We start from the raw sequence: 22,932 nt of genomic DNA, 5'->3' as shown, positions 1-22,932 counted from the left end.
TGGTTCTCAGACATCACTTTAATCAAGTTTTGCACTATACAGTGATGGGGGGGTGAAAGATGGTGATTGTTTTCAAGCAAATTCACCTGTCCCAAGGTGAACAGCCTGGGCTCCCAAGAATAGGAAACGGCTTTCCTTCCCGAGGGAATCCTCTTCCTAAGCTGACAGGACAGGATGTCAGGGAGAATGAGCACAAAGGACAGGCCAAGCTAGTTAAGGGAGCCAGGTAGATTTCTGAGCTCTTCCCAGTGCAAACCAGAAGGAGGCATGTAGGTATCCCTCCTAGAGGCATCACCCCAATCCCAGCCCCTCCCACTTGAGGCCAATCTGTCTCCCCACGGGGACTGACAGCAATGTTCACTTCATAACTCTCCTCCCAGCAGCACAGAAGCCTGAGCAGTTGTGGCCACCATCCCGCAGATGCAGCCTTCAGGCCAGAACCCTCACGGTCTTCCTTTCCACCGGCCCCTCAGTGACTATTGTGTCTGCCTGGCCATAGCAGAGCAGCCAGTGTGGGAGGGACCAGAAGAAGCAATAAAGCAAATCAGATGTGGGTTCTGCGGCTGGGTCCACATGGTGGCGAGACCAGTCACGGCCCACAGAGGGACCCAGAGGGCCCTGTGTCCTCCATTAATTCTTCTCCGGGCGGTTTCTGTTCAGGACAGCTTTGGGGGCAAATTCCAGTTTGTCCTTAAGGCTCACCACCTGGGTGTGGTCCTTGCCTAGCAGCTCATCCAGCTTGCGGTCCTCCCGGCGCTCTGAGATGCTCTTCTCCTCCTCCACAGGCTGGGGATCCTTTCCCCTGATGAACCATTCCAGGTGGTAGCCCACAGCCCCGACCACGAAGGCCACAGGAAATGTGACATAGGGAGCATAGGTACGCACCACGGTCCAAAGCACAGGCCACATGACATCTGCAGAAGAGCACAAGGCAGCATGAGGGGCCCCTTCCCACCAAATACACACAACCCACCTGGGCTCTCCACTTACCAGGCAGCCTGGCACAATTTACCGAGCATCCACCTCAGGTAGAGCAATGCAAGAGGGTACCTTGCTTTATGCAACAGTTGGGTCCCTGAAACAATCTAGAAGATTTCAAAAGATTCAATTGTTAGGTAAGAGGGGAGAATCTATTTTATGTACTGCACTCTTTGACAATTATGCAACCACATGTGGCAGTATTCCCCACAAGAGGCCCCCTGAGCCGTACCTAGTAAAGCTTCACACCTGCTGTCAACCCCAGGACCTCCCTGCACAATTTGCCAACATTTCAAGAGTGAGTAAGAGACTTTCTCTCCTCTACACGACCGCTCCATGAGCAGAGCCAGCAGCCCTTTTCCCACCATGAACAATCCCATGGTGGGTCTTCCAGCTCCTGGATAATGAGAAGTAGTTCCTTTGTCTCACATAAATAATAAGGAGCATACTTAAGCAGGCCAAACCCCAATCCAGTACGCAGCCATTCTAGATTTTAGATGGATAGATAGTGGTTTTTTCCTATTCTGAACATGACTTTTCTAACAAGATGAACCCATACTTTACAAATCTGTTGGCCAAAGCCCTTTCAAAACACACTGCCTTTAACCAAAGCCATATCCTCATATTTGCATAATAAGCTCCTAAAAATATCACCCACCCATTACACATACTCTGGACATGCTAGGACTTGAAAATTCTATGTTTAAAAACCATTGCAACCATAAGCAAAACAAAATGACAACCTACAGAATGGGAGAAAATATTTGCAAGAGATGAGACTGAAAAGGGCTTCATTTCTAGAATATATAAACAGCTCATATGACTTAAAAAGAAAAAACAAACAACCCAATCCAAAAATGGGCAGAACACCTAAACAAGCAATTCTCCAATGAAGACATACAAATGGCGAATAGGCATATGAAAAAATGCTCAATATCACTAATTATCAGAGAAATACAAATCAAAACTACAATGAGGTATCACCGCACACCACTCATAATGGCCATCATTCAAAAGTCCACAAAAGATAAATGCTGGAGAGGGTGTGGAGAAAAGGGAACCCTCCTACACAGCTGGTGGGAATGCAGTCTGGTGCGGCCATTGTGGAAAACAATATGGAGATTCCTCAAAAGATTAAAAATAGACTTACTATATGACCCAGCAATCCCACTCCTGGGCATATATCCAGAAGGAACCTTAATTCAAAAAGACACATGCACCCCAATGTTCACAGCAGCACTATTTACAATAGCCAAGACATGGAAACAACCTAAATGTCCATCAACAGACGAGTGGATTAAGAAGCTGTGGTATATTTATACAATGGACTACTACTTAGCCATAAAAAATAATAAAATAATGCCATTTGCAGCAATATGGATGGACCTGGAGAATGTCATTCTAAGTGAGGTAAGCCAGAAAGAGAAAGAAAAATACCATACAGTATCACTCATATGTGGAATCTGAAAAAAAAAAAACAGACAAATGAACTCACAGACACAGAAAACAAACTTATGGTTACCAGGGGAGAAAGGGGGTGGGAAGGGATAAACTGGGAGGTCAAGATTCACAGATACTGACTGGTATAAATAAAATAGATAAACAAGTTTATACTGTATAGCACAGGGAACTATATTCAATATCTTGTAGTAGCTTACAGTGAAAAAGAATATGAAAATGAATATACATATATACATGTATTACTGAAGCATTGTGCTGTACACCAGAAGTTGACACAACACTGTAAACTGACTATACTTAAAAAGAAACAAAAACAAAGACAAAAACCATTGCACAAGCCATGGCAGAAAAACAGAAGTGGAATGGCCCCAGGGCTTCCTGAAATGAAGTAAGACAACACCAAAATAATGTTAAAATGCATAAATTAGGTCACTCAAATGGCCATTTAGTCTCAAATGATTATTATCACTATTAACAACCATCAAAGACTATTCACAATTATCCTACTAGTGGTCGCTCCATTTATTGAGCACTTATTATGTCCCTGGCTTGGGCTAAGCACTTATATACTATCTCCTCTAATCCCCATGTCCACTCTGTAGTGTAGATGGTATTATCGAGGGTTAAGTAACTTGCCCAGAAGTCTAGAATGATCATTCCTTCTGTGTAAGTTATTTCTCCAACTCAGCTATCCAGTCTAAAGTAAACAATCAAAACCTCACGAAAGATGAGATGATTTTCTCCCTCTCTCTTTGGTTCCAATTCTCTTTGGAATTTGGAATGGAGGTATTCCAGCATGTTATAGACCCAAGACTATAATGGACTATCATCAGGGAAAAAAACTGCAGCAGATCCAAGACTTAGCACCAGGCACCATGCTGGACAATTCACACACTAGTCATCATCTGATCTTCACAACAGCTCTATAAGGTAGGAATTAGCAGCCCAGATTTTTGTTGAAGGCCACAAAGGCTCAGGAACATTACCTTAACTTACCCAAGATCACCAGAAGGGACAGAGCCACAGGTTTTGGACCCAGGCTTCTCCAACTTCAACACCTATGATCCTTCTAGAACACACTGCAAATAGGTGTATGGTTTCTGCCCAAATCCTGGACTTGAGGAGAGCTTCCTGCATTTTTTCCCCATCAACTTGGCATTCCACCACCTAGAAGAGCTTCCCTTTTTGCAAAGACTCTAAGATTACACTCAGAGATTTGTGAAATTATAAGATTACCTTTCTGAAATTGTTAAAAGTGGCACCTCTGAAGAATCTCAACCCTAATATTCCTCCATTTTCTTTCCTACCTTGCAAGCAAGTTCTCTAAAAGTAAACACTTTCCCTAACAGCAACTCTCCATTCGGATTTCCAATTCGTCTTTAAATATATCAAGCATGAATCCACGACTAATATTCTCTCTCACACGCAGCACAAGGTCTCCCTCTGTCGTCGGACTCACATTTTAATCATTCCCAAATAAGTTAATCCATTCATTAATTATTCAACATTTAAAACCACTTTCTCTGTGTCAGACATTGAGCTGACCTGCCCCATTTGTCTGCATTTGTCGAAGCACTTTACGCTCCAAGAGGGCAAGGGCCATGTTTGTGCGTCCCCACTGTGGCCTGTCCACCTACCACCCCTCCCACCCCGCCTGGCAGTAAGTGCTCAGGAGGTTTGTTGAATGAATGAGTGACAGCTCAAGAAACTCACCAGTGTAAAACCACAAAGTCATCCATCCACCCACCCTCAAAAAGCGGCAGGAACACAGCACCGGCCTTTGCTGATTACGAGCTAAACACTTTTTTTTCCCCCATTGGGCCACTTAAACACTCCTAACAAGTCATCCCCAGGGTAGCAAAACGAAAAAGGCAAAAGTGCCTGGCAAATACTGTCACGCATATTTCCAGACCCGCACAGTGGGAGCCCAAGCGTCCGGTAAAGGTCAAATGGGTTGCCGGGAAACCTGCCCTTGTGCCGGGGCCCCCCAAGGCCCAATGAGACGCGCGCGAAGCCGCAGTCCGAGATTTGAGTATTGCTAACAAGGGCAGGGGAGACCTGAGTGGGTGGAAGAATCAATCTTGACCGTTACTCGAGTCAGGCCCAGGGGTGAGCGCGCAAGGAGGTCGGGGTCCAAGGTTCTGCCTTTCTCCCTCCTCTGGGTTTCCGACCCGCTCCCCCTACTCCACCAAGCTCACCGCCTGGTCAGCGTGCGTCCTCCCCCACGTGCCTGAGGCCGAGAAGCCCGAGCCGCAGTGTCCGCAGGGCACTCAGACTCCGACGACGAGCCCCGGGAAGAGAGCGAACCGTCAGGCCTGGCCAAGGCCGGGGCGGACGCTCGCCAGCACCTAACTCAGAGGTCAAGGCCAGGAGCCGCCGCCATAGCAACGGGCGGCCCGGCAGGCGCCCCAGGAGAGAGACTGCCCGCAGCGACCGCTCACTCACCTGCTCTGCTGCCCGCACTCCTCCGTCCGGACCCCGCCCTCCGCCCGCGAGCTGGGAGCTCCGACGCCGCCACTCCTAGGGGCCCGCGGGGCCTTGCCCCGGGGCCCCGCCCACAGGCGCCGGCTCTCTCGGACCACAGGGATTGGCTGAGCTCCAGCCGGAGGACAGGGAAGGTAAGCGACCGCAACGGGCCGCGATGCGCTGAGAATGTACAGCGCCCCCTGCCGGCGAGGAGGTTTCCCACTGACCTCACCAAGGGCTTCCGCGTGGAGAAAGTGGAAGGTCATGCGTTCGTATGTTTAACTGATGTTTATTAGGCGTCTTCTAACACCTAGGTCTGAGCACACAAAAATAAAAGACATGATCCTTGACCTCGAGAAGGTCTCAGCAGAGTATAACCTAGCACTCTAAAGAACTCCTCTGATTCTGTATAGCTTTCTAGCTGTGTGACCTTGGGAACATCGTTAAGCTGTCTGAGCGTTCTCTCCCTCTTACGCATAAAGGTAGAAAGACCTGTTTCAAGGGATGCTGCGAAAGTTAGTTGAGATGAGGTATGCAAAGTGCTATGCCGGCACATAGCAAGCAGGGAAATAAATGGTACTATTGTTAGCATACAAAGAATTGAAATACAGTAAAACCTAAGTCTTACTTAACCCCTCAGGTACAAGTATTCACTCCCACCCTGTGTCCATCCCCGCTGCGCCTTGTACAGACGTTCATTTTATCACGTATAGGAAAAAACACCAAAATTTAAGCATCATAAAGCCCCCACCTAGCCCTGCCTTTCCACCCTCATTCCACTAGTCTCAGCCAGGCATATTTAGTAACACATGCTAAATCCCTCCTATTCCCCCACTCAGGACAAACTGTTTCACACCTCTGTGCCTTTATTTACACTTTTTCATTTACCTGGAATGCCCTTCCCACCCTTCCTTCCCAAAGTAGTTCTGGCTTGTTTTTCAAGCTTAAGGGACATCTGAGTAGGAAAACTCAAGAATTGCATTATCGGGTTATCTACCTTTCCTCTATGATCTCCCAGATCTCATACACTCTCAAAGATCTCAGTGCTAAGCTTTGGCAGTTGGAGGAGGAGAGAAAGGAATAAAGGAAAACAAATAAAGAAAAGTGTAGGAAATCATTATTAGCAGAACTTGTTCACTAATTAAATATGTAGAGAGGAGAAGGGAACATAATTGCCTAGAATAACTAGCATTCAGTCAGCCAATTAACATGTGCTCAGCTCTGGGCATGCAAAAATGACTGGGACGATCTTTGCCCTCAGGAGTTGTCTGACTGAAGGATGGAGAAGCAGAGGGGTCTTCAAAATGTGGATAGAGTGTAAGAAATGTGATGACAGGAGTAGACACAAGTACACAGAGAAGAATCCAAGAAGGCTCCCCAGGGGATCCTGCCCTTGAGCTGAGTCTCAGGCGATGATGGCTAGCAGTTCTGTCAGGCAGAACCGAGAGTGGCTCCAGAGCGCAGGCTTAACAATCAGAGAGTCGTGGGTTCAAATCCGACCCTGCTGCCTGCTGATCTCAGAAAAGCTGTTTACGCTCTTTGTTTAAAAAAAAAAAAAAAAAAACAGACAATTATAGTCCCTCTTTCTTGGGTTGTTCTGAGTACTAAACCCCTAATGTGTATAAAGTGCTTAGCACAGTGCATGGTATTCCCCTCAAGTGCTCGGTAATTGGTCACAGTATGTTTAATATTCTCCCTTCTGTAATGCCCTATGTCTGTTTATGGCATTACTTATTCACTCAGCCAAAAACCTGATAAACATTCTCAAGGCCTCTTCATCTTTGCATTATTCTCCAGATCCAATTTATAGTCCCTCTGCCTCCTGAATGTCTCTCAAATTCTTCACCATCTCTTACCTGAACCACCTTGGCAACTCCTTCAATGGCTTCCCTGCCTTCCATTGTCTCCTACTGTCTATTTCTCTTCTGTTGGCCAAAGAGTCTTTCAAAAATTTAAATAAAACCTTGAAATCTCCAGCTTAATGCCCTGGGTCCCTTCCAGGCACATCTCCTCTATTCCCTCTCTACCCTTGTCCTAGCTTGTCACCTTTCCCATCATCCCCCCAACACACACCATTACAGGCCTTTACCTACACTGGTCCCTTTGCCTGAAATGAATGTCTTCTCATCCCCAAATTCAAAACTCTAATTCATCTTGCAAGGCCCAGTTCAAAAGGCCCCTCTTACTGAAAGATTTCCCAGACTCACTGGCCACTAGAGGCTCCCTCCTCTGGTCTCTTCAGCCCCTCTGGGAGAGCAGGCCTCCCTCTGCACCGGATCTTTCTGTTTACGTGCCTTGCTAAGGCCAGACTGGGAGCAGCTCAACCAGGGGGACTGGCCCTAATCTTTCACATGTCCGTGGAGCACAGTACAACTCTGGAGCCATCACACCCAATGGAGACTCTTCCCATTCCCCCAATATCAGCCCCATGCAGGGTGATTTTAGGCATCACATCTGTAGCAGGATGCGTGCACAGGTGTGGACATTGCCTATTCCTCCATGTCCATTCTCATATCCAGCAAACCTGGCCCAGTTTCTGGGAAAAAACAGAGACCCATCAAAAGCTGTATAATGTAGGGGTTAAACTTAGACTCAGCCACTTCCTGGCTACATGATTTGGGGTAAGTTGTTGAATCTCTCCAAGCCTTGGTTTTCTCATCTTTAAAACAGTGATGATAACAATACCTGCTAGGATTGTTCTGAGTATCATCGGGTTCAAACCTCTCCCAGGTCCCCATTGTAGAGGTGAGGAAACTGAACCTCAGGGAGGTGAAGTCGCCCAGCCAGCCCCTCACTTGGCAAGTCTAAGGGAAACAGACAAATGAGCATTTCTAGTTGAAACTTTGAAATGGTCATTTATCCAATCTAAGTGTTCCCAAACCTGGCTGCCATCAGAATCACCTAGCTCACTTGTTAAAAACTCATCTGAGGGCAAAGAACCTATTCACTAAGTTTTGGACAGGTCCCAGGAAGTTGCTTGGGATCAGCTCCAGCCTGATTCACTTTTGGGAATTCAGATCACACGGGAGCCCTCTCCACCTGCCAGTGGTCTCTTATGAGTGTGTGTGGGTGTATGACCTCTTGCTTTTCAGCTGGTCTTCCAAACCAGCCTGTAAAATATGTCTGTGCCACTCTCCTGCTCAAAATCCTTCCATGGCTCCCCATGGTCCTCAGGATCCAGGCCCACCTTCCTCACACTGACCCAAAAGCCCAGCATGAGCAAGTCTCTGCACTCCCAATGCCTTTTATCCTCCAGGCCTTTGCACATCTGTTCTCTGATCTTGGAACATCCCTCCCAGCTCCAGCTCTCCTTCAATGGCTAATACCTAGTCATCTTTCCAGCACTCACCCCTATACTGTAACTGCTTACTTATTTGTCTGTTTTTCCCATAAGGCTGTTAGCACTGTAAGAGTAGAAACCAACCTGTTCAGGGCTATCCCCCAGATGCTGGGCAGAGCCAACAGTGGGTGTTGATAAATACTTGCTGTATAAGTGAATGAGAAGAACTGGCTCGTCCAGTGTGGCCTACAAGGGCAGCTAACTCCTTTGGAAGGCTTTTCCTCCTGCCTCAGGGTGACACATCAACCACAAAGACTGGAAAGATGGCTTTCTTGGTGAGGGCTGCCATTCAACTCTTTCTGGGCTCAGAAGGCTGTAGACTTAAAAGCTCACGGTTTTCACTAGACAGACCTGGATCCACCACTCTTAGGCCTGCCTGTGACTTTGCACAGGTCATCTGACCTCTCCCGAGCTTCAGCTATCTCATCTGTCCTAAGAATGAGTTACATTCTTGTAAAGCGCTCACCCCTTGCCTGACCCACAGTAAGCATCCAATAAATATTAGCCATCATTACCAGGTTTGGGTTGTCACTTAGCTTCCCAGGAAAGTTCTGTTCTCCTCTCCCTCTGCCGCCCATCAATGTGCCCAAGCACAGGAGGCATCAGAAAATGTGACAGCATGAAATTGAACAGTTCTGCCACTGACCAGGAATTACTGGAGCAGAGGGAACACTGGCCCCTTAAGGGAGGGGAAACCAGTATTTGTCCACATTTAAGAATAATAGCCCTCTCTGTTTATGGAACACGTGCTGTGTGCCAAGCACTGGGTTCTGGGCTTCCCTCTCTGGGGGAACCCTAGGAACTGAAGGCAGAAAGGGAACAGGACTGAACTAAGAGGAATTGGAAGACAACCCTCTTCACCCAACCTGGGTCCCTCCAGCAGGGCTCAGGTCCTTCTGCGGCCACCAGGGGGTCGAACCCCCTTTCCTCCAGCTGGCCCAGGCAACCCAGCTCTCCCCAAACCAAACGCGTGGGCTCCTGGCCTCCCCTCCCTCCACCTCCGGTCCCCCACCCACGGGCAGAGGTGGCTTCTTCTGGAGAGAGCAGCTGGTTCAAGTGCAGTTCTGCCGTTTTATTTTTCCTGGGATACTCAAGGGGATGTGGGAACAGCCACAGGTGTGGTGAGTGGAAGCCCCCATCTCCCCTCCCTAGCAGCTAGCTGGGAAAGGGGAGAGGCCCAGGCGCCCTGGTCCTGGGTTGGTCCAGCCACTGTGGTCCCTGGGCCCGGTGGGCTGAGGGCTGGGGGTGGAGCCCCTGGGAGGGTGGGGCGGGCTCCTGGGCGGGGTTCGGGATTCTTCATAAAAAGCCACGAAGCTTGATTCCCCACGAAGCCCAGCCCCGCGGGGTGGGGGGGACGCAGAGCCCAGATGGGGGACCCGGCCCGGCCTGGCCCGTGGGGGAAAGTAATGGCAGAGATGGTGCCCGTGGGGAGGAGGTGGGGACGAAGCGTCGGACCAGGAGGGAGGTGGGGTCCCGGTGGGGGCGCCGGGCGGAGAGGCACGGCCCCCAGCCCAGCCCGGGCGCCTTCGCGTGGGGTCAGGAAGGTAAAAAACCCACGAGAGCGTGACGGGCAGGAGGGGCCGGGGCGTGCGGTGCCGGCGGGGCGGGCGCACGGGCGGCCCGCGTTCACAGTGACCTCGACGCTGGGTGTACAGTACGGGTAGAAAACCGCGGGCCCAGGCCCGGGCTGGGCGGGCCGGGCCGGTCACAGCCTGGTCTGGGCCTCGGGGATGTAGATCTCGATGCTGTCGGCGCTCTCGGTGGCCGAGCTGTGGCGGAAGGAGGCGGCACGCTTGGCCGCCAGGAGCCGCTTGCGCGCTTCCTGCCGCTGCCGGTCCACCGAGTCCAGGGAGCGCTCCTTCACCGGCACGCCCCGGCCCCGCGAGGGCTTCTTTGGTATCGGCGGAGGGACCTTCTTCTCCTCCTGCCGGCAGAGGGGGCGGCCGCTTAGTTTGGGGGCAGGACCCACCCAACTTCCCAAGTCGCCCGCCCACCGCCCGGACCGGTTAACCTCGCGCGCCTCGGACTCGGGAGAGCGGTTCTGCAGAGTGTCTGCCCGCCCGCGAAGCCCCAGCGGTACTTGTTCTGCCAAGGTCAAAACCCACGTTTCATTTAAAGGAGGCGGCGGTGGGGAGGACTCGAGCGCCCCTAGTGGAACCGTCTTCCACGACTCGCATCAGCTTGTTCGCTCCCTCCCGATAAGTGGATGCTTCCCCTCCAGGTCCAGAGGAGTCAGCTCCCCCGACCCAGGTGAGGCAATGAGTGTTCACATCCCAGGCTGCTGGGCCCCATCGCAGACAACGTCTGTTGAGATGAGGGCTGAGGGGACCCTCCGGTCCCCTCTGTGCCTACGTCCAAGCTGAGGGCAGTCGGCCCTTCTGGAAGCTCAAGTTCAGCTCCCTCAAACTACAGCTGGTCAGAAAAGGCTGCAGCCACCTCAGAGTTCTTGCAGCTCAGGGAGTGATGAGCACTGGGGCCAAGTAGGGAGCAGTGACTGAGAGCGTAGTCATTTTGGAAGATGGTCACCGTCACTTGTTCGGGACTGCCTCTTCTGCCCTCCTTCTCTCCCCACACCCCTCCCCCACTCTCTGGAGAAGGGCGTTTTTCAAGGGTCTGGCCTCTTGGCTTGAAGGCACCTCCCCGCACCTTAGGCTCCAGGAGTTTCCAGCTGTTGGCCTTGAGTTGCTGTAACTCCAGGAACTTGAGGGTCACATCCTCGATAGAGAGCTGCAGGAGGTCCCAGAAACCCGCCAGGTCCTGGAAGGTGGGCACGGGGAACGCAGTGGGGTCCTGCAGTGGAGGGAGATACAGGGGAGGCAGCCAGTCAGGGGGGTCTGAGCCCCAGCCAGGACTATAGAAAGCCCCATGCACCCTCATCATTAGGAAGCTCAACCTGGGAGAGTGGGGTGGGGACTGGGAGGCAGGGAGACAAAAAAGAGCCCCGGGCTCTCCCTTGTGGGCACAAACACCTCCAGGCACACACATACTCTGGGTCACCGACCAGGTACACACACCTGGTAGGCTCTATGCCCATGGGCACTCACCATGCTTTGCTGACACAGCCGGAAGAACTGCTGAACCTTCTGGGACAGGAGAAGTTGTGTGCTGCCCACAGCACTGCGGATTTTTTCCAGGACTGGAGAGCAAAAGGAGATTTGAGGAGAGGAGTGATGCCTCTCCCTCCCCCAGCCCCCAGGATGTCTGCCATGAATGACTGTGACCACTCCATTACCTGGCACTGTCTGTCCATCCATCTCCTGCGGCCACCTCCCCCCATCCCACCCTCAAGGTTTTAACAAGCAGCTCCTACCCCACTTCGCCAGGAAGACTATATCCTCAAACCTTGATGTTTCTTCCTTCATACAATGTACATTTCTTGAGTGCTTATCCTCCTGTGTCCTCTTCCCTCCCATGTCTGAGAAGAGACAGAAACCTGCCCCGGCCTAGCCCTACAGTCCTAGCCAGGCACTAGCTGGGTGACCACACACTGGCAGAACTTTGTTGCTCATCAGCATGTGACTTCTTGGCTCATTAAGAATTACCAAATAACATCATGGGCATGACTCTTGTCTTCTAGTCACTATCCCACCGATTTGGGGATTCTGAGGTAAGACTGTCTCCCCTTAGACTGGACTTGCAGGAAAGGGCCATGCCCTCCCTTAGGCCAGGGCCATGTCTTCCCTGAGGAATCTCCTTCACCGAGGCCTCAGATGTGAGCTAACACTGTGTACTGCCTCCCCCGCTGCCTGAAGTCCTGGTCCCACACCTGGACCAGACCTGGATTCCCATACCAGCCCAGATGGGAGCAGTCTTTTCAATCCCGGTGGACTTGGACTGGCAGCCATCGCCTGGAAGGCCCAGTCCTTTCACCTGGTCACTGTCCCAGTCCTAGCCCGGCCTCTGAAGCTGCTCCCTGCTTCCTTCCAAGAGCTCCCAGCATGCCCTGCTGCCACTGCGGGGCCACCAAGGTCCCAGGCTATACAACCAAACCGTGAGAAAGCACACTCACACCCAACCAAAGGACCCTCCTATCAAAAGCGGTCTTGCCCACCCGCAGCCGCGGTCCCTCCGCGCCTGGCGTCCCCTCACTCACTCTCCTCCGGCAGCTCATAGTCCTCCGCCTCACGCTCCATCTGCTGGCACCAGTGCTCCAGCTTCTCCACCTCCGCCCTCAGCATCTTGATGAACCACTCGCCATCCCGTGGGCAGGGGGACGTGCGGCCTGAGTCGGGGAGGCTCCGTGAGCCGCGCTCCATCCAGGAGTCACGGCGGCCGGACCCGGGGCCGGGGGTAGGGGCAGCGGCAGGGCCGGGTGACCCATCGGTGGCCGGCGGCTCGTACGGCAGTGGGTAGCCCTCGCGGTAGGCCCACTGGCCCTGCGTGTGGACCGTGCGGAAGACTGAGTAGGTGGGGGCCCGGGGCCCGGGCTGGGGCTCAGAGGCGTGCCTCTGGAAGGAGCGTCCGAACTGCAGGGCCTTGTCTTCTGTGGCCACTGTGGCCAGGCCGGCCAGGCCCTCCAGCTCCAGGTCTGCCTGGACGCCGGCTGTCACACTGTTGGAGCGCTTGAACCTCGCCCGCCTGGTGAGAGAGGTGGCAGTCATCTCTGCCCCTGCTGAATCTCATCCCAGCCTCACCCACACCCGGAGCCAAAAGGAAAGGAAATGAGAAAGGAAACCTCCAGAGAGATGGACATGAATTCACAACTTTTAAATATATCACCCCTTGTCACAGCTGGGTAATGTACCTACCTATTGCACAGCTTGTAGACAGGCGTGATACTCAAAACATTTAACAACCTGAACAGAACAGATGCTGGCATACACCGACCAGGCAGACAGAGCCACAGTGCTAGGGCACCACCTGCAGAAGTGGGGATTGTGGGGCAAACCAGAGGGGCCCAGGGAGGGTTCCGGGTGGCAGCCCTTTACCAATGAACACAGAAGGATTTCAGCATTTTAACAAATAATACATCTTTGCTAGTTTATACCAGCTATACAGGTAGAGAGGGAGATATATCCTCAGCCCTATGGAGTGATGAGTCAACTACAGCCCAGAGAGGCCCACGGTCACCCAGCTGCAAAAAAGCAGAGCCAGGATTTGGACCCAGGGCTGCCACGCTCCACAGCCCAAGAACCTCTCACCACACCAGCTGCTCGAACATCAGGAAGAACTGCCTTAGAGCAGCTGGGGGAGAGGGGCGGGCTGCAGCTGGGAGGACTTCTCCTCTGGGGACCTCACTGCGCAGCACGGAGCCTGGCCAGACACAGTCAGCCTGTGCCAGTGGAGTAGAATTAAGTTGTTGGCAGGAATGACACAGGGCCTGGAAATTTCTTGTCTTTGAGTTAATAATATGCAAATCTTATGCAAAACAGAAAGTCAATTGGCCTTATTCTTTTTCCCCCACCCTGAGTTCAGAGTGGGGGCTCTTTTTTCTGAAGAAATAAGTGCTCCCCAAGGGGCATGAGGTTGGGGTGAGACAAAACTTAAAGAAGTGAGAGTCAGGAGATGCGGGGGTGGTGAGAGGTAAACAGAAGTTTGAGGTCTGGAAATTCAAGGACATTAAAAAAAAAGCCCATGTGTCCTAGGCTACTTCCATCCTCATATGGTCAGAAGAGAGAGGGGCTCGGGGGGCCAGGTCTAGGGGCCCCTCCAGCTTCCCAGGAGACTCCCCCACCCCACACAACTTCAGCCTTCCTCTTTGCTGCCCAGGCTTCCTCTCCCTGCCTGCCTTGCCTGCTTGCTTCCCTCCAGCTGGCAGACTGCCTGCTGGGAGCCTGTTGCCATAGAAACCAGGCCCAGAAGGATGCTGCAGGACCCAGGAAAGAGAGATGCACTCATGTGCAGTCTCCAACCAGCCCTATGTCCCAACCCCCATCCAGAGAGAGAGAAAGCAAGAACATATCCGCATTGCCTCCCACATGGTCTTCACCTTGGCACCTGCCCTGTCCTGCACTGGTCAAGATATGCATTGCTTTCTCCTTGACTGTTGGATCAGCCTCCTTCAGACATCTCTGCCTCCACTCAGTACAGCACAGAAGAAGTGCACTGGACTAGGAGGCAGACCTGAGTTCTAATGCTGGCCTTGTCACTATGTGCCTTTGGGAAGCCATTCACCCTCCACCTGGGCCATCTAATACATATATGTATATGCGTGTATATATATATATATATATATATATATATATATATATATATATATATATATATATAAAAAATATACTACATGATATATGTGATTATATATTATATATAAATACATACACAGATATACAATATAAAATGATAGGAATGGATCTGTAATTGCCAAGGTACCTCCTCTGTCTAAAATTATACCTTGTGGTTGGAGGGATGAGTGAAATAGGTGAGTGAGGGAGATTAAAAGAGACAAACTTCCAGCTACAAAATAAATGAGTCACAGAGATGAAATGTACAGCACAGGGAATATAGTCAATAATACTATAATAATTTACATGGTGACAGATGGTAGCTAGACTTACGGTGGCAATCACGGTATAATGTATAGCAATATCAGATTTGTGCACTTGGCCCTCAATAGTGTTGTAGGTCAATTATACTTCAATACAAAATAATAATAATAAAATAATTTTTTAAAATAAAATAAAATTATACCTTGCATATTTTAGGATCTGGGGCCCAACATTCCCTCACCAATCCACCCAGGACTGAAGTAGCCCTCCTAAAGCCGACCTATGCCCAGCTCATTCCCATGCTCAAAACCCTTCCAGAGCTCCCCAATGCCAACAAGATAAAGCCCAGGCTTCTTCTCCTAGCATTTACCCAAGTGCTGGCGTATCCTCTGGATGCAGTCCTCTCCAACCTCATCTCCCCTGCATCCTCCTTCACCAAGAAGATTATACTGGCTCTGACTCTAAGCCTTTGCACAAGTTATTCCCCTGCCTGAAATGGCCTTCCTCCTCCTTGCTCCCTGCTCAAGTCCCCTCTTCCTCTGCGAGCCTCCTGACTGCCCCCCAGGACCATCCTCAGCACTGTTCCTCCCTCAGCAGTCTTCTTGCATTTGGAGGCAGCACCACTATTTGGCTCTGCTTCTTGTAAGAGTCTTGTATGTCTAACTGAACTATTAGGATGCACTTTGGCTCCCTTTGAATGTTTTTGTGCTTTGAGCTCTAGTTAGCCTCTGGCCCTTTCAGAGCTCCAGCAATTGCAAACCACACAGGTAAAGGTGGAGCCTGCCCCAATAAATACATTATCGAAGATCTGCCTTCCCTATCTGCTTTCCTGTTACCCCACAAAACAGGGATCTGTCCTCTGGCATCACTGCGTCTGTACCTTACACTGTCCTCTGAGGGGTCCTGAGCAGATCATACTCTGTCTTGATGGAAACAGGCTACGCAGTCTGGAACAGAAGCATGGGTGCCCCAGGCCCCCTGGTTCTCAAGTCAGTACCTCAAGAAGCTCTCTCACCATGCCTACTTCAAGGGTGACCAAGAAATTGAGGAGCTTATGGGATTACTGGAAACACAATCTTCACCAACACTCCTGGCCAGGAGCCAGAGATTTGCAGAACACAAACAGGAATCAGCCATCCTTGTGCAAAGGGTATTTAAAACCAGCAGTGTGGGACAAGATCACCCAAAAAAAGAGCAATGGAACAAAGATGCAATGCCCTGGAGAACACAGACATTTCAGGGGCCAAGGGAGACAGTGTAGCCCCAGAAGTGTCTAAGCCAAAGAGGAAGAGGAAGAAAACCAGGAGGAAGTCACCTAAAGGCAGACAGGGGACCAAAGAAGGTGGGGGAAGAATCCCAAAAATGGGTCTCAAGAAGGAATGAGCAGCCAACTGGAAAATGCAGCCAGTTGAGAATTAAGCATGTCCATGGACTTGGCAATATGGAAGCCACTGGCATTCAGGGCAAGAAGTGGTTTGGTGGAGTATGGGGGCAGACTCAGATGGTAGGGGGTTGTCAGGAGGTGGAGAAAACTAGGCAAGACAGCTCTTCCAAAGAGCTTGGTTGAGAAGAGAAGAAAGAAGACAAGGTACCTTTAAGGCAGGGATATTTTGGTTATTTGTCAATTATATCTCAATAGAGCTAGGGGTAGGGGTGGGAAAGGAGAGACATTTTGTTTAGGATGGTTCTCACATGCCATATCCCCAGAGGTATGCAGAATAATGGCCTCCCAAAGAAGTTCATGTCCTAATTCCCAGAACCTTCCATAGCAAAAAGGACTTTGCAGAAATGATTACACCAAGGGTTGCAAGATGAAAGCTTGCATTGTCCCGGTGTACCCATTTTAACCACAAGGGTCCTTATAAGTGAAGGAAGGAGGCAGGAGAGTCAGAATCAGAGAAGAGGATGGGACAATGGGATCAAGGGTTGGAGTGATGAGATGTGAGGACCCAACCCACCACTGCTGGCTTTGAAGACAGAGGTGGGCTGCAGGCCAAGGAATTCAGACAGCCTCTAGAAACTGGGAAGGGTGATGCTTCCCAGAGACTACAGACAGGATCAGTTCTGCCAACACCTTGGTTTTAGCCCAGTGAGACCCAGTTCAGACCACCAACCTCTAGAAATGTAAGATAATAAATATGTATTATTGGATGCCATTAAGTTTGTGGCTATTTATTACAGCAATAGGTAAATACAACCTGTAAAGAGAAGTCAATTGAAGACAGAGAAGAGAAAGGCAGTAACCCAAGGACCAGATCTAAGGGGAATAAATAATAACTAACACCCTCTGAACAGTGAGTATGTGTGAGGCAAAGCACTTTACATGAATAAATATGCCCAGTCCTCACACACAGTCCCATGATAAGACTGTATCACCCCTACTTACAGATAAGAAAACTAAGGCTTAGAGAAGCTAAGTGACATTCTAAGATCAGACAGTTATCAGTTGAGTGCAGCCTGTCTGCGGAGGCCAGCTCTTAAAACATTACACTCCATTGTCTGCTAGGATAGAGGGAGAGGGGCATCTTTAATCCGGAAGACAGACAGCTCAAGCCCCGAGGCAGGACTGTGGGAGGGGCCAAGGGAAAAGGTGCAAGTAAGTTGGAGGCTGGTCTGGAAGTGGAGAGAGGGCCCACCAGGTAAGTTCAATGGTTACAATGAAGTAAGCAGGGAGGCTGTCTGCTGCAGATTTGGGGGTGGGGAGGCTGGGGGAGGGAATGAGAATGAGCAGCTTTAGGGGAGGCAGGCTTGCCGAGTGGTTAAGCACATGTGCTCTGGAGAGAGACTGCCTAGGTCCAAAACCCAGCTCTATGGCTTGTGCCTCAGTTTTCTCATCTATAAATGACAATGACAACAGTACCTGTTCATAAGGTTGTTATGAGATAATGTATCTAAGGAACTTAGAGTAGTGCTGGTCCTACCCGTTGTAAATGTTAGCTACAATATGGTGAGGCAGGACGGTTTGTAGCTTGCACTGAAAAGGAGGTGGACAAATGAAATACTGGGAATGCAGCACTGAGAACCCAGCTAGACCACCATAGTTATTATTATGATTGCTGTTGATCATTTCTACCTGTTCTCCCACTGCACTCTGCATAAAACCTCTTTTATACTCCATATCACACTGTATTGTAGTTATTGTAGTTAGTTATGTATTTACTAAATGGGGCAGTTCCAAATAAATGCTGGTTGAGTGGTTGGTGGTTGGCTGGTTGGAAGGAAGGATGGTAGAGAACATGAATCATCCCTCAACATCCAATTCTCCTTTCTTCCTTAGTAATAGAATCCCACAGTTTTAAGCTAGACACATGGTCACTTGGAATAAACATACTTTTACCAAACCCCCAGGCAGCTAGGTGTAGCCATATGGCTAAGTTCTAGCTCATAGGATATAAGCAGAAGTGGTACTTGCAACTCACAGGAAATGTTCGTAAAAGGAGGGGGCATGCCCTTCTTTGTTCCTTTCTCCTTTTTGCTGACCTGAATGCAGACATGATGGCTGGACATCAAGCAGCCATCCTGGAACATGAGATGGAAGCTAAGTGCTAAAGATGAAGAAGCAATAAGATAGGAGCCTGGGTCTCGACACTGCAGAACACCTACCAGCCTTCAATTGACTCTCTCTGCAAGAGAGAAATAAACTTCTATCATATTTAAGTCATTGTCATTTGAGGGTTTTCTGTAACTCACAGCCAAACCTAATCCTAACTCTAAAAGATGCATTTTCAGGGTAGTGAATTTCAGGTCTTATGTCCCTACTTGGTTTTGGATTTGGCGGCATTTGCTGTGGTCTTCAACAATAGCTGCAAATATAGGATAGAAACTGGCTTCAGTCATGAACAATCACTAATTCGTAACAACACCTTTCGCAATATTTTCTCCCCAAGCCTTTTAACAAGGTTGAGGAGGCCTCCTTCCCTCAAGTCCTCTAGGGTGACAATGATCACATTCTCGATGATTCTGCAAGTTGTTATCACGATTACTTCAGAGAGATGTTTCTATTGTGATTCTCTAAGGGCTAATACAAAAGGCTCTGGGAAGAAACTGGCTTATCCCAAGGGACACAGTGTCCAAGAAATGCTCAACTTTCAGGGGTTGTCAAGAGGTTTTGCCAGGAGTATTTGGCAGCAGGGTGGCGGGGTGGAAGGGGGAACAGGCAGGGACATTTCAGCAAGGCTCAGCCGCTGTATTAACTCCCTCTCTGAGAAAGCATCTAAGAGCTTAGACATATCATCAATCAGGGCTCCCCGAGTCCACCACCCCAGCCTGGGGGCTGTGACAATGATGCCAAGGTGGGGCTAGGGTGGGAGCTTCAGGAAGAGTCATGACGATCAGTCAGGAACCATCCTGGAGCTGACAATTGAGGAATGGAGGCAGTGTCTACACCCCAGGCTTGTGGTCAGTCAGCAACTCATTGCTTTTGCAGGACAGTTCTTGGAATATAATTTCATGAGGATGGAAGCTTCCTTCCCAGGGGCCAGAGGCTCTGTTCTTTCAGCACATTTCCTTCCCAAGGTCCCAAAGCCAGAAATGACCATGATGCTAAGGAAGGGGTGGATTTCCCACACAGAGTTCTCCAGGTAGCCCTCGTAGGGCACAAGTGGGTATAAGTAGGGTTGTTGGATAAAATATAGGACTCCCAGTTAAATTTTAATTTCAAATTAATAACAGATAATTCTTTAGTATAAGTATGTCTCATGTAATTTTTGGAAAATACTTATACTATACATTATTCATTGTTTATCTGATAATCAAATTTAATTGCATGGTCTGGTACTTCTCACTTGTTTATTTTGTTTTGTTTTTGCTAAATCTGGAATTTAAGATAAGATCTTAGTGGGAGGGAATCTAGAAATGGAAGATATAAGGGGATCCTATGGTTAAAGAGAGTTAGAGGCAAAAATCACCTGGTTTGATGTTCTCAAAAAGTCCTAGGAAAGGATTTCTAACATTCAGCAAGGACATTTGATGCATTCTTTTATTATGGCCCGGAGTGTGCTGGGTCTGGGAAGACAGGTGCTGTAGGATGCTCTGAGACAGGGCTGGTAACTGTTTCTTAATTATGCTTCCTCCCACCATAGGGTCTTAGCACCTGCTGGTCCTTCTGCCTGGAACATGCATCTTCCATTTTCACCTAGTTAATTTTTGTTCATCCTTCAGATGATCACTCCAATGTCACCTTCTCTGGGAATCCATGCCTGACCCTTCTGACTGGGTCAAAGCCTCCTATTATACACTCTCACAGTCTCCATAGCTCTCCTCGTGGCACCTATTTCTACATCATTTATGAGGTTCTCAGATTAATGTGGCAGCAAGCTTCACAGGCCAGGGGCTGTGTCTGGGTCGGCTCACCTTTGTATCCTCAGTGCCCACATAGTATTTGACAAATAATAAATATACAATAAATGTCTGCAGACAAATGAATCTTAAGTGGAGGTGCAGTGGAGATAGAACTGAAGGGGCACCAGCCCCAACCCTTGTTTATTTCTAGGTCAAGTCACCACTGATGATGAACACCAGGAAGGACCCACAGACAACCCCCAGGTATAAGGGACAATAAATCCGAATTCCTCACCCAATAGGTTAGCAGGGAACACCCTGAAAGACAGAAAAGGAGAAACATTTCCTCTCTGGCAACTTTTCAAGCCAAAGTACAGAGAGAAAGAGAGAGAAATACTGGGACCAGTGAGACAGGAGCAAGGACGAGAGTCCAAGAAAATGGGGTGGCAGCAGGTGGGGGGCTAGACGTGGATGTGTGCCTAGAAAGGCTGCTGGTATCCATGGCTCACTTTTATGTACCAGTTGGGGCATGGTGTGTGGTAAGTCAGACTTAAAGTGCCAGGGACATAAGGGACAGAAAGGACAGTGCAGGTGTATAACTAAGGGTGCCTTCAGCAGACAAGCAAGGGAGCCTGGCCAGAAAGATGTGCCAGATTTCTTCTCTCCCCACCTGTCACCCCCTCTGGATTCCCAGTGTGATCACCTGTCCCAAGCAATTCAGTTCTTTAGACATTTATCCAACACCATCTCCCCTCTCCAGCCCACTCCAACACGACCTCCCCGAACACCTACAGGAGAGCAAGGAAGACCTCATTCTCTGCCTGTCTTCACCCTTCCTTGACTTCACTCCAAACGCTTCCAAAATCGGTCCACTTCTCTCTATATCTGCTGCTAATAGCCTAGTCCAGACAACTGATCAACATAGTGGACTAAACCAATTTAGGAAGTTCCCACCCCCTCCATCCCATACACATAGAAATGTTGGATCAAATAAAGACCAAAAGGTGGTTTTGCTACAATGCCAAGCCTAAAAATAGAAAAGAGAAATCTTCAGGTACCAAAAAAAAAAAAAAAAAAAAACAGAAGGAAATTCAAAATCTGAGTGGTGAAAGGAAATCTAAGCCAAGTTAGCCACAGGAATATGGGGCCAGACATATGCTAGCGGCTACATGGTAATGCCCAGGAAAGATGAGAGGAGAGACTCCAAGCCTGTGCATCCTGGGGACCTGGAAGGAGACCCCATGCATAAAGCCAGCAGCCAAAAAAAGCTTGTTTCATTTACAAACGTGGACTAGAAAACTCATGTCATGATTCAGGTACATGGCCTGGAAGCAGGATGCTGAGAAATCAGAATATTAAGGCTACTCTGTGTGTGGGTGTGGGGTTTGAATGAGTAGAACCAGTGAGATACAGAAATCTCAAGCTGAGATATTAACTTAAAAACTGGTCCCAAGCTCAAGCAGTACTTCAGCATAAAGGAAGCTGAACCCCGGGGGAAGCAGTGGGCAGGAACAAGCCATAGTGAACACATAAATTGTAAAAACATGTTTGTAAATCCAAAGTATTAAACCGTAAAAGATGTAACAACAACTGCTTTAGCAGAGTTTTTTAAAGAGGTATAATCAAAATACTAGAAAACTATAATGTGCAAGACGGGAAGAGGGCGTTAAGAAGGAGATTAAAGTGTTCCAAGGTTTTGTTTTGTGCCTATTTCACGATAAAATTACTAATTTTAGACTTTATTAGAGAAATATGAAATTTAGTATTTCCATTTAAAATTTGAGGAAAATCACTACTGAAATGTAGATTTCCAAACCAGTGGCAGAAACAAGAGAAATAAAGTCACTTGGATGGGTTCAACAGATGGCAGAAAAGTAGGGGAGCAGAAAAACAAAGAAAAATCATGTCAAATAGAAAATTTTTAAAGAGATGATAGAAATAAGACCAAATAAATCAGTCATCAAAATACATAATGGATTAAATATGTCTGTTAAATTCTAGCTCCATATTGCTTACAAGCAACAAATCTAAAACATAAGGATATGGAAGGTTGAAAGTCAGAAGATAGAAAAATATATATTGGAATATTAACCAAAAGAAAGCAGACATTGCAATAAAATCAGGTAAAATCAACTGCAAGGCAAAAACCAATAGTAAGGATGAAAAACAGCCCACTTAGTGATAATAGGGCCAACCTGCCAAGAAGATACAACAATCATAAGCCTGAATACTAAACAGCACACTCTCAAACTAAAGAAAAACTTAATAAAATTCCCAGGGAAAATGACACACTCACAATCATGATGAAACATTTTTAACACACCTCTCTCAGAACTGGTAGATCAAACATCCAAAAAAAAAGCAAAGATAAACATTTGAAAAATACAATTTATATTAATCTGACCACACATATATTGTATGTGTGTATGATGGAGGAAGACTCAACAAATTTAAGGAATGAGTATCATATAGAATGTGTTCTATGACCCTCACACACAAAAATACACTTGGAAACTTAAAAAACTCTTCTAAATAATTTACGAGTTAAAAAGGAAGTTATGATGAAAGTTACAAATTATTTAGAACTGAATAATGAAAATATCACATCCCAAAACTTGTAAGATGCAGAGACAGCATCTTATAGAAGATACAGTAGTTAGGAGGGAATTGATAGTCTTAAAAACACATTAGAAAATAAGTAGTAGTGTTTAAGAGGTTGAAAAATTTTTTAAATATGGTAAAAAAAGAAAATAATAACACAAAAGTTGAAGAAGAAAAGAAATATTAAAGATAAAAGAGAAAAGTAGAAATGCTTACCCAAACCAAAAGCTAGTTTTTAAAAAAAAAAAAAAAGATTAATAAAATATAATTTTAAAAAGTATCAAAATGATATAAGATATAAATCTTGGGCAAAATGGATGAAGAAAGAAAGGTAGGGTATAAATATGTCATATTAGGAATAAAAAGGAGGCATATCTT

At 48.2% G+C, this 22,932-nt stretch overlaps 2 protein-coding genes across 5 annotated transcripts in view; both read right to left on the bottom strand.

Annotated features, from left to right (window-relative positions):
* On the bottom strand, nucleotides 1-5,040 carry SMIM12 (small integral membrane protein 12). Of its 4 annotated transcripts, none has more exons than XM_074376900.1 (3): nucleotides 4,885-5,035; nucleotides 991-1,085; nucleotides 1-914 (listed from the first exon to the last, which is right to left on the bottom strand). In XM_074376900.1, exon 3 carries the CDS (start codon nucleotides 907-909, stop codon nucleotides 631-633), a length of 279 nt encoding a protein of 92 aa, XP_074233001.1. In that variant the 5' UTR covers nucleotides 910-914; nucleotides 991-1,085; nucleotides 4,885-5,035; the 3' UTR covers nucleotides 1-630. The 4 variants fall into 4 exon arrangements, with proteins under 4 accessions (XP_074233001.1, XP_045376318.1, XP_074233002.1 ...); XM_045520362.2 differs by lacking the exon at nucleotides 4,885-5,035 and adding an exon at nucleotides 4,638-4,875; XM_074376901.1 differs by lacking the exon at nucleotides 991-1,085 and having other exon boundaries at nucleotides 4,885-5,040.
* Nucleotides 5,041-9,302: 4,262 nt separating this feature from the next.
* Nucleotides 9,303-22,932, bottom strand: part of DLGAP3 (DLG associated protein 3) — a 100,976-nt gene continuing 87,346 nt past the window's right edge. The window contains exons 9-12 of the mRNA XM_074376892.1: nucleotides 12,339-12,823; nucleotides 11,290-11,381; nucleotides 10,892-11,035; nucleotides 9,303-10,169 (exon numbers count right to left, since the gene is read on the bottom strand). Of these exons, the coding sequence (XP_074232993.1) occupies nucleotides 9,951-10,169; nucleotides 10,892-11,035; nucleotides 11,290-11,381; nucleotides 12,339-12,823 (940 nt within the window). The 3' untranslated portion in view covers nucleotides 9,303-9,950. The remainder of the gene's footprint in view (nucleotides 10,170-10,891; nucleotides 11,036-11,289; nucleotides 11,382-12,338; nucleotides 12,824-22,932) is intronic.

The sequence above is a fragment of the Camelus bactrianus genome, chromosome 13 (assembly GCF_048773025.1).
Source record: "Camelus bactrianus isolate YW-2024 breed Bactrian camel chromosome 13, ASM4877302v1, whole genome shotgun sequence".
Classification (NCBI taxonomy): Eukaryota; Metazoa; Chordata; class Mammalia; order Artiodactyla; family Camelidae; genus Camelus; species Camelus bactrianus.
Note: the sequence above shows the minus strand (reverse complement) of the source record. Positions and strands in the feature narration are given on the sequence as shown.

Bases quoted from the DNA above. Each gene is read 5' to 3' on its own strand.
- SMIM12 (XM_074376901.1), bottom strand. From the start codon at position 909: ATGTGGCCTGTGCTTTGGACCGTGGTGCGTACCTATGCTCCCTATGTC.